This window comes from Calypte anna, chromosome 2, assembly GCF_003957555.1.
Source record: "Calypte anna isolate BGI_N300 chromosome 2, bCalAnn1_v1.p, whole genome shotgun sequence".
NCBI lineage: Eukaryota > Metazoa > Chordata > Aves > Apodiformes > Trochilidae > Calypte > Calypte anna.
This window is the reverse complement of record NC_044245.1, coordinates 8,694,787-8,705,361: the sequence shown is the minus strand read 5'-3', so window position 1 is coordinate 8,705,361 and position 10,575 is coordinate 8,694,787. Positions and strand designations below refer to the sequence as shown.

The 10,575-nt window shown below is 43.0% G+C and overlaps 1 protein-coding gene across 1 annotated transcript in view; it reads left to right on the top strand.

Annotated features, from left to right (window-relative positions):
* Positions 1 to 464: 464 nt before the first annotated feature.
* The window catches only part of PAXIP1 (PAX interacting protein 1), a 31,699-nt gene continuing 21,588 nt past the window's right edge, over positions 465 to 10,575 (top strand). Inside the window, exons 1-3 of the mRNA XM_030446364.1 lie at positions 465 to 655; positions 5,761 to 5,895; positions 7,733 to 7,776. Coding sequence (XP_030302224.1) covers positions 569 to 655; positions 5,761 to 5,895; positions 7,733 to 7,776 — 266 coding nt within the window. The 5' untranslated portion in view covers positions 465 to 568. The remainder of the gene's footprint in view (positions 656 to 5,760; positions 5,896 to 7,732; positions 7,777 to 10,575) is intronic.

The following is a 10,575-nucleotide window of genomic DNA, read 5'->3' as shown; positions in this document are numbered from 1 at the left end:
CCACCACGGACACCTCCACAGCGGTGCCAGGGGCGGTTCCGGGGGCGGTTCCGGGGGCGGTTCCGGTGGGCAGTGCGGGATCGGCCCAGCCGGGCGGGCCTGGGGGGCGGAGCGCTCCCCTCCCCCTCTTCCCTCGCCGCTTGCCGGTGGGCGGGGCCGGGTATCCCCGCCGCCCGCCTCTGTCGTTCGGGGCGAGTCCATGGCGCTCCGTACGGGGGGATCCTTGGAACCCGGAAGCCGGGTTCCGGTCCGGTCCGGAGAGAAGGAGGAGCAGCGATCGCGGACGTGAATTAGGAGCGGGGGCTGCGCTGCGGGAGCGGGGGTGGCAGCTCGGGCGGGGGGGGGCCGCTGGGTGTAGGCGGCTCTCCCCTCCCCCTCGTGTCCCCCCCGTGTCCCGGCGGGGAATGGTGTGTCCTGCAGCGCGCGCCTTGCTCGCGCGGTTCGGCGGCTCGGAGGGGGGAGGGGACGGGACGGGAGACCCTGGCCCCGGCGGCGCTTCCCGGGGAGCGCGGGGGATATCGGGGAGGGGGGGAACGGAGGTTGTTCCGCGGTGCTGGCGGCCGACACCATGTCGGCCGACGAGGAGGAGCTGAAAGTCCCGGAGGATATGTTCAAAGATGTCAAGTTCTTCGTGGTGGGCGACATCGACCCCAAGGTACCGGCTCACCCACCCCTTCTCCCGTTGCTACCCGTCCCTCTCTCGGTGGTGGTGGTGAGGGTGACCGGGAGAAGGTGGGGGGGACCCGGTGGAATCTTCCGTTCCTCTTCCCCCCCCTCCCTCCCCCAGCTCCCTCCCGGCACTTCCCGCGCGGGCTCGAGGCTCACGCGCCTTCCCGCGGTGTGGGGGGGAGGGAGCGCGCGCGCCTGCGGGAGTGCTGGGGGGGGAAGGGCGGGAAGGGTCGGTAAGAGCGGGAAGGGTCGGAAACAGCGGCGGCCGCGCCGTCACCCGCCCTGAGAGCCCGCGGCCCCGCCGCGCAGGCCCCGGCGCCGCCTGAGCGGAGGAGGGGCGGGCGAAGGGACTTCCTGTTGCCGCTCGGGCCGGGCGGGCACCGGCTGTGCCGGCCGCTCCTCCGCCGGGGTGCGCTCGTCCCTCCCTCCCTACCCGCCCGCCCGCCTTCAGCGCTCCGCTCCGCCGGCTCCGGTGTCCCGCTGTGCCGGCCCAGCCCCTCCGGTTCCCGCCCCGCCGCTGGGTCCGGATTTGGGAGGGGGAGAGGGAGAAGGCCGCTCGGGGAGGCTTCGCCAAGCAACGACTGGCTGGCGCTCCCCTCCCGCCTCGGCCTGAGCCCCCCGGGATGGGCACGGCCCGAGACCCCCCTGGCTGTGGCGTCCGCCCCAGGACTTCTCAGGCGCCTTGGGTGCACAGAGGTGCGGGTGTGGTGTGAGGTGTCCTCTGCGTTTTCCCTGCCCTAATCCAGAGGAGGTGAGGAGCAGAAGGTGCTGACAAATGACCCTCTGGCCTAGGGAAGCACCCTGGATGTCGAGCTTGGTCTCCTCTGGCCTAAGGCAATACTCCAGATGATGATACTGGCCTTGGAGTTACTGGCACCCTGCCATCATGGGTGAAGGTGGTTAAAAACCCCCCAATTTTTGTGGCATGTCCAATTAGAAGCTTTTGAAGTGTTCCATATCCAGCTTTAGGACAGCACCTTCGTGCAGACAGATTACTACACGTTTCACACTGAGAGTAAAGTCTTGCTGCTTTAGTAGTTGATGCAGTCAAACCTTTGTTCAGCGTTGGGTTCCTGGTTCTTGTGTCCTGGCATTGATTGAGTCTTTTAGGCCTTCAAGTGAAGGTGAGACGTAGGCACTAACCTGCTAAGGTAGTCTTTATTCGTAGGAATGGGATTTTATGCTATTAGACACACAGTCTAGGAATATGCTTAAAGAGCAGGGAAAAGAAGAACAAAACAAAACCCAAAGTCTTTCAATGTAAAATTTTTGACAATGTGTTGGAGCTTGAATAAAAATCCCTCTCTAAAAAAATAACAAAACCAACCCCGTATCAGCAACATTGCTGCGTGCATGAAGATGACTGAAAAAGCAGTAGTAGTCTTGTATATCATGTAAGCAGTGCCTGAAAGTGTTCTGTGTTGATGTAGCAAGACAAACAGTGGTATTCCCATAGAGTGAGTAAACAGGCATTCTCTTATGCTACTTATCTTAAGCTTTATTTATTATTTGCTGTAAGTTTAGGTACACTAAATTCTCCTCTCTCTCGGCATGGCTTCTCTGGGCTGCAAGCAGACACCCAAGGTGGCTCTGGTGGAGGTGGCAGGAGGTCAGGCACAGGGAAGGGGCTGCACTGCTTCTGAGATCAGGTCGAGCTGGAAGCTGTTGAGCTGCTTCCTCATCATGAGCAGTGCCCGAATTGAGCAGCCCTGTGCTCAGTTGTTTCAGGGGAAGCTGGCCTGTAAAAACACCATTCCCTCCTGTCCTCTGAAGGCTGGCGTGGCACAAAGGGACACAGAGGCCAGGGCTGTCTCCTCTCTGCTCTGGTGAGTCCGTAGGAACACGGGAGGGCAGAGTCCTACCAGGGTTGGGCTGCAGAGCTGAGTCGGAGCCAGTAAGTGATGTGCTGAGCTTTGGGCCAGCTCCACTGGCACCTTTCTCCTCCCTTTTGCAGGTACCTCTGTGGTACCCTGGGAGCAACCCCAACAAGAGGAGTATGTACCTCTTGTGTCTTGAATCAAGGCAGGAGGCAGAAATTCTAAATTGACATCCACAAAAAGTTTTTAAAACCAGTTCTTACAGTGAAATGTTGCTCCAATTCTAATATCACAATTACAGATACATTTGGCACATTTTACTTCTTCCTATACAAATGGATGCTAGCTTGATTTTCATCTGTTGGGGAGCAGCACACTCTGATCATCTTAAATTTCCAAATGGTTTCATGGGAAACCAATCATCTTAATAAATAGTAAAACTGCACTGTAATCAAAACAAATCCAAAAGTAAAGGGGGAAAAAGAGGTAATGTATTCAGGTGAATGAGTGCATACCCACTGCCTATTAAAGGATACGCAGCATGAACTAGAAGAGAAACAAAAGTCTGGAATGGTGCCTGGGTGTTCTTTGGCACATGAGGGAGAATTAGGCTGCTGGCTCTCAACTTCAAATCAATTCCATTGGGATGTGTGCTTGGCTGCTCACACCTTTCTGATAGGGAGGAGTACATGTCAGCTATTTTTTTCTTTTAATGAATGCTTTCCTGCAAGATGTAAACCCAAACCATCGTGCTTTGGTAACACCAGGTAAAATCAGTATTTCACAGGGAAGGAGGTAAAAGTCACGCAATGCAGCATAAAGACTTTGAGCAGGATATCTGGTTCCTGCTTGTCTCATTTTGTCATTAATTATTTTCATGCTCATTGCCTCACTATTAAGTTGTGAGCTTTTCTTGTTTCTTCCAGTGCAGATTTTAGCAGAACAAAGAAAACATTTATGTGCCAAAAATAAGGAAATTTCATTCAATGGATTTAAACTAAACCATAAAGTTTAGCAAAATTTTGTCACAGTGCTCATGTTGGTGCTTTTCAGTATTGTATTTTTAACAGGTATTTTGTTGATTCTAGTGTAGGTGAAGTTCTTTAGTTGTGCTGGTTTAAGCTTCCTTCTGAAAGTGTAACATTTTGCATAAGCAGACACTTAGCACAGACTCTTGAGTGCAGCATTGTTTCAATATAAAAAATTCTATACTTCTGTCCCATTAGTTGCAACTTCTTTCTCACACTGTCAGATTTGGGTGCTCAGTTTTCATTACATTCAGTCACATCTTTAGCACCCCCTTAAACAGCTGAATGGGGCTGGTAACTCAGGGAGAGCTGTGCAAGTGAAGGAGCTTGTGTGGAAGAGGTGTTCTTAAATATCTACAGTTTTCACAAATACTTAATTTTGATTTAGCTTTTCCTATTGGAATTACAGCATCCTGTGTTACCTGGCAGTTTGCAGGATTTCATGCAGGAAAGTGTGCTGTGATTTAGGAGGTTGGTGTAAAATGGAAACATTCTCTCTGGCTGCACTGTAGCAGGAGCAGCAAGCTTGTGATCAGTTTTCCTGGTTGTTTTAGAGTAATTTGATAATATTACATATTCATCCACTGCAGAAAAAGCAATTTTTTTAGAAAAGTGATGTTTTAATGTTGAGTATTTCATTGAGGAAACACCAAAATTGCCTCCTTACTGAGTGGTGACTTTTCCATCCTTTTTACTTATCATAGATGCTTTATTGTAGTTCAGCACCATGTTCTGTAAGAGTCTGTTTTCCAGTGCCTTCTCTGTCCTGTTTCATGTATGTGGTAATAGCTTAAGGATCAATTTCTAAATGCTTTGTTTGATAAATGCAGTGCCCTGCTCTCTGCTGCCTGCTGTTTTGGGGGAAGCATCCTGTTACAAAGAGAGTGACCCCAGCAGGTTATGAGACATAAACATCTGTCCCTAGCAGGTTTTGGAGGATGAAAATCATACCAGTTTAGTTCTGCAAAATCATTATGAAATGCAACTGTTCTTTTCCAAATAAGAAAAGGAAAACATGGAAGAATGATACTAATTGGCATTTTTAACATTTGAACTCTAGACTTTATTGTTTTAAACTGTTTCTTTTCCTCTACTCTATGTCCTTCTCTGTTACTTTTATTCAAATAAAAATTAGTCCCGATTTTGGGGAACCAGTCTGAATTCACCACACAGATCTTTACAATTGAGCTGGAGAATGCTGAAATCTTAAACCAACATCTAATAAAAGAGCTTTGCAGAACTAAGATGTGCTTTGTGACTTGTGAGGTTTTGCATTTTCTGAGGACAAAGTGAGACATTTCAATCCCAGTTATTCATAGGAGTGACTTCAGGGGCATGTGTCCTACTTTTTTCTTTCTTATTTCTCTAAATCACTCTTTGTCCACTATCACATCTTTTCCCAGTATGTCAGCTCCTTGTTAGTGTTTTCCTTTCTCAAGGCAGTTGTTACAATTTTTTTTTTTTTCCTGCTTGCAAATCCTTTTCATACTAAGGGGGTATTTATTAGACATGCTCTCTCCCTGGTCATTCTGGCTAGCTGCATTGTTTTGGAGCAGCTGAATGGCTTATTCAGACTTATATGCTCTCAGGTGAGGTATGTTGGGGGGTCTAGAAATACTGGAGCAAAATGCTTTTGATGAAGATGGAATTCCTTTCTTGGCTGTTAAATAGACATTTACAGAAAATGCATGACAGATTTGTTTTGTTGGTTTTTTTCTGTCCAAGTAACTGGCCAAATCTGAATTAATTCCTATGAAGACTGTGATGAACTCACAATGTTGCCTTTTCCAAGGCACCTGTTGGGTTACCTTCTTTTAAATTTGAATTTCTTCTTTTGAAGTATATTCACATCCTTCCAGAGCTACCACCTACAGAAAGAAACACTGAGAAGAAGGGTTTTCTTAGCCTGCCTGAGAGAAAATTATTTTGAGATGTTTTTTGAGGAATATATATTTTGGGAAAAATTTGATGCTTTCCAGATTTCTACTCCAGCCTGAATTATTTTTAAAAGTAAATCTTCAACTTGTATTACTAAAGTATCGCAGAGGTATAAACCATTGGCAATCAGATTTTAAACAGTTTGTGTTTGGTAGCTTCAAAAAGAGTGCTAGCTACTTACAGGAGGACAACCAAGAGAAAAGGCCATATTAATTCTTTCTTGTGTTAGTGTGTTCTTGCATTAATGTTTTTCTCAAATTAGATGTGCTAAAAATTGGTAACTTCTCCCTGTTCTCTTTTGGGTTTAGGTTATTCAACTTCTGAAAGCTGGAAAAGCAAAAGAAGTTTCTTACAATGCACTGGCTTCACATATTATTGCAGAAGATGGGGACAATCCAGAAGTTGGAGAATCTCGTGAAGTTTTTGATCTCCCCGTGGTAAAGGTGAATGAGCCATCCATGATACTGCAAAGTGCTGCTGTGGATACTTCATTATTGTAACCGAAAATATTCATGATTGGAGGATGACCAAATTAAATATATTTTTAAAATTTTCTTTTTACATAAACTTTTTGCTGGACTGATAGACTTCTGCAATTCTGTTCTCTCCTTTATTCCTTCAGTCATCTGTGAGATGGTGTTCTATTAACTGTACTTCAGAAATGTTTCATAGCAGAAGGTTCTTAACAAGCTTCTGGCAATGGAAAACCTCAATTTGGAATAAGTTGTAGACTACTGAGGATTTTTTTTAAGCACTTATAATTGCCAAAGTGTTAAATGGCTTTGCTCATGTGTATGATGCTAATTTTAAACAAAAAGGAACTTGTAGAAAAACAGATTTATTTTTTTTAATTTTTGAATTTTTTTCCTTACTCATATTGGAATTACCAGTATTTCTTTACTATCTTGCAATAACTGGGTTATTTTCCCAGTGAAAGATTATGGGTTGCATGTATGAAGATATGAACTTGTCTGTAAGTCGTGAGGGTGAGGAAAGAACCTCTTGCGTTTCACTGTCAATACTGTTTGACAGTGATTTTGAGTTATTTTTTCCATATGGTTGCAGGTAAAAGAGAATTTAGTGATAGCTTATGTCAGGAGAATTCACCTGACAATGTAGAAGTATTAATTGATTGCAAAAACCAAAACGTAGTTAGCTAGAGATCTTATGATTGCAGTGGGCATTCTGATTAATTTTTATTTCCTTTCTATGGACTGTTTTGTGGCATAATTTTAATCTTACAACCAATAAGACTGCTGCCATTTTCATGTGAAGGAAGGGCATTAGTTTCATTAACAATGCTTTCTGCTTTTTAATGCTATTTACTTAATTTAATTTTCTTTATAGCTGCTAAAAGCAAAACTTTTTTCATTTGTCAAAGAAGAAGAACTTTTTCATTAATGTCACTTACTTGGACCTGAAAACATCACAGCATGATCTGTAATCAAGCAGATGAGATTAAGTATTAAGAGAATGGAGGTCAGAGTCAAAGGCTTGTTACTGAGAGAAAAGGCATAGAGATTGAGAGGATTCCTCATTTGAGTGAGGAAAATCTCCCAATTCTTTTTCATAGGATCAGGGAGTTGTGAGTTAGATGTTTTTAGTTAATATTTTTATGCCTTTTTCTAAGGGAGAGAATGCCAAGAGTTAGGGCACCATATGGATGTATTTCTTTGTTTTTTTAGAAGTAGTAATTTCATACTGAATGTGATGCTTCTCTCTTTTCTGCCTTCTTCCTTACACCCTGTATTGGGACCACTGTCCTATGTCTCTTCCCTCCTCCATTACCTCCCTCTCTCTCAGAGCAGGGAATACCGTCCTAGAATACTGTCAGTTTAGGGTCATCACCTGTGTGCTTAGCTCCCTTATTGCTGTGTGTTTAGAACCTTATTTCTATATAAAGTTAAGGTTCCTGACTTAGGTTCATGAGTGCCAGGTAGGGGTGTTTTTTTTAGAGCACAGAACACTTTAAAAAAATAATTTAAAAAAAAAGGGTGTGGGGAGAGTGTGACTAAATACTGTAAATGGTTTTCCTGGCAATAGGACAAGAGAAAGGCATCTTGCTCCCATAATCCTGCATAACTATTGAGCAGTTTTTATATTAACTCTTGCAAATAGATAAGAATAGTCTTTTTTTGTAAAGGCCTGAATACATTGTCTGTGAAACACTTAGACTCGGAGATGTGTATTGTAACCAGCTATTGGATGAACTTGGAAGGTAATTCTTATTTCACACATGCAGACCACAGTTTTTAACGGCTTGCTGTTCTCCTTTTTCAGCCTTCCTGGGTGACTTTGTCTGTTCGCTGTGGAGCTCTTCTGCCGTATCCTTTCAGTTCAAATTTGAATCAGTTCTATAGGAACCATGTTAAAATAGACACTGTCGAGGGATTAGAGGCTGTTTCTACTATGTACATCTTAAATTTTTAAAATTATAGAATGTGTTTTGTTTGCCAAGATTGCAGCTTGCTTGGAGCCTTTTTTGTCTTCTGTTTTCTTGTACCTCTGGCTATTTTGGATGCTTAATAGGTACTTGCAAGAAAACTATCATCAAAGGGACTTAAAGCATTTGAGGTGGAAGTTGATAATTAACTTTGAGGATCCAGGGAAAAATGCTGGAGTGCAGCAAGTGGGGAAATGCTGGTTGGAGTACAATGGCCCATTCTGCCTTTTGTGGCAGAAGAACCAAGTAAGGGATAAATGTGCTTTAACTTGTATTAGCACTGTATTAACAGTAACAGTTCATTAACAGATGGTGTTAGTGTTCCCATTTTTGGGGTAGTCTGTCCTTTCCTCTTCTAAACCCTTGTTCCTTTTTGGCTGGATTTATGTTTCTTAAGATGTTTGGAGCATATGTTCTTGCATATGTTTGGCATATTGCATCCTCTTTTTGTCAGCTATGACTGTTTCACCTTTATTGACATTACTCTCAATTTTTTCTTTGGATTATAGGGATGGTGGCAATTACTGCTACTGTAGAAAAAGTCATGCATCTTAGACCATTGTGATAAAGAGTCTGTATGTGGAAAAGCTGAAGCAGAGCAATACATTTCAGTACAGATGCAAACAAATGATTGCAACAATCAATGCCAGGACTAGAGAGAATGAGATCTCATTTTGGAATAAGGTTAGGAGGGTGGTCCTGTCTATAGTGGAAAACAAGAGGTAGATGCAAGAATCCAGGTGTTGGTATTAGGAATTCAGGCCTCTGTGTGCTTCAGCAATTCAGAATTTGTGCTTTACACCCAGTGTTTCAAGTTCTGTGCCTTTGCATCTCACAGGGTCTTGAAAATATTGGAAATAGCCTGTATATTCTCTACTTCCCCAAGAGAATTCAGCTTATGGAGTGAACTGTAGGAAGGTAAAACACTGAATTCCTCTGATAAAATGTTGTAGTGAGGTTTTTGCAATTGTTTTGGTCACAGTAATTAACATGTTGGTTAGGATTTACAAATCAGTGTGAAACACTTGCTATTGTCCCTGTTAGTCTCCTGAACAAAACAGAAGAATATTTGCTGTTAATGACTTGGCTTCCAAATGGAAAAAATGCACCAAGCATTACATGGCAAAATGCAAATCAGCAGAGCTATTGTCTTGTTGTGTTTTGTGATGTGATCCAGGTTGGTGATTTTTGTGGTTTGCATCTGGAATTAATAAATATGCTTATCAGCCTTTCATCATCAGGGTGAGAATATATGGTTGCTTATATCACATCTGTTAGCCTTCTTCCTGTTCCTGAGGACTGGTTGAAAAACTAATGAAATAGCTTGGAATTAGCTACATTTTCAGGCTTAAGTTACCTGACATTGCATTATTGGTGGTGTTGTTTCCCAAGGAGAAGTGGGAACCATTAGAATATTTGTCTTCTGTCTGAAACCAGGGTTTTTTAAAAGGGTGACATTATTGCATACCCAGAAGAGAAATCAACAGATAAAACCATTGAGTGATGCAGTCCATAACTGAATTGTAGCAATAAATGTGTGAATGTAGCCTTCAATGGCTATTGCTTAGGAAGTTGTTATTGTGGGCATATAGGAATGGCCAAAAGGAAAAGACCAGGTCTCATTACTATCATATTTTTGGCTTGCATGGAGGAAGGAAGTTTTGCACACCTGTCAGCAATAAATGTGTCCTCAGACCTTTGGCTTTATTCTTTTTAGCACTTCCATGTCTGTAGAACCTGGCGTTCATAGATTTTATTCTGGGTCTTTATAGTGCTCACTAAAATGGGTTGTTAAGTCTTTGTTCTGTTTTAGTCTCTTTATGACTTTTAGTGTAGTGCATCCGGCCTTTCATTAGGGTTTTAGGTACCACCATAATGAAAAAATGTAGTTACTGGAATAGCTTACTTTTTCCAGTTGAGTGTTTTTGAGCTCTGTTCAGGCAGAGGTTTGAGATTCTCTATTTTTGCCTTTTATTTATGTTTTAATTTGGAGGTGTAATACTCAAAAATCCACGCTGAATTTACTGAAGAAGCAAATCCTAGGAACATCTCATGTCAGTTACATGAATCTAACAAGAACTTTAAAGATTTTATATTTGCCTGTCAGTTGTTAAAGATGAACTACAGTGTAGGATTTAATGCAATACAAAAGCGTAATTATTTTGCCTGTTTCTTATAAATACATTTTAACATGCTAGCAAGAAGGTTGTTTTCATCAGGGGGAGCTTCAGAAGGCAGTGTTCTGCTAGTTAGTATCACTGCTAGCTGATACTAACAAACTGACTAACCTGCAGCTTTCCTGAAGAAGGAAAGACAGCTTCGTGTGTGAAAACTTGAGTTATAATATCATAATCAGGGCAAATGATTTCTTTCTTAATTATCTTGCTAGCAGCAAAAGTGAGCATAAGGAAGCGTTTTTTTCCCTTTGTATTTACTGAAAAGTTCAGAGTACTTGTGAAATTTTGTTGCTGGGAGGGGAAAAAAAAAAGTTGTTTTGTCACATTCCCTTTTTTTTTTTTTTTATTTTCTAGACCCACTTGGAAACTTATTGTAGTGGTGCTTGTAACTGCTTTAAGAGAGCAGTTTCACTCCTGTTCTTTAGAGTGCAAGCTGCATTCAAACTGATGGTCCTCTTAAAAATTAAATACCAAGCTGTTGGTTCTTTATGTGCTAGGAGCAG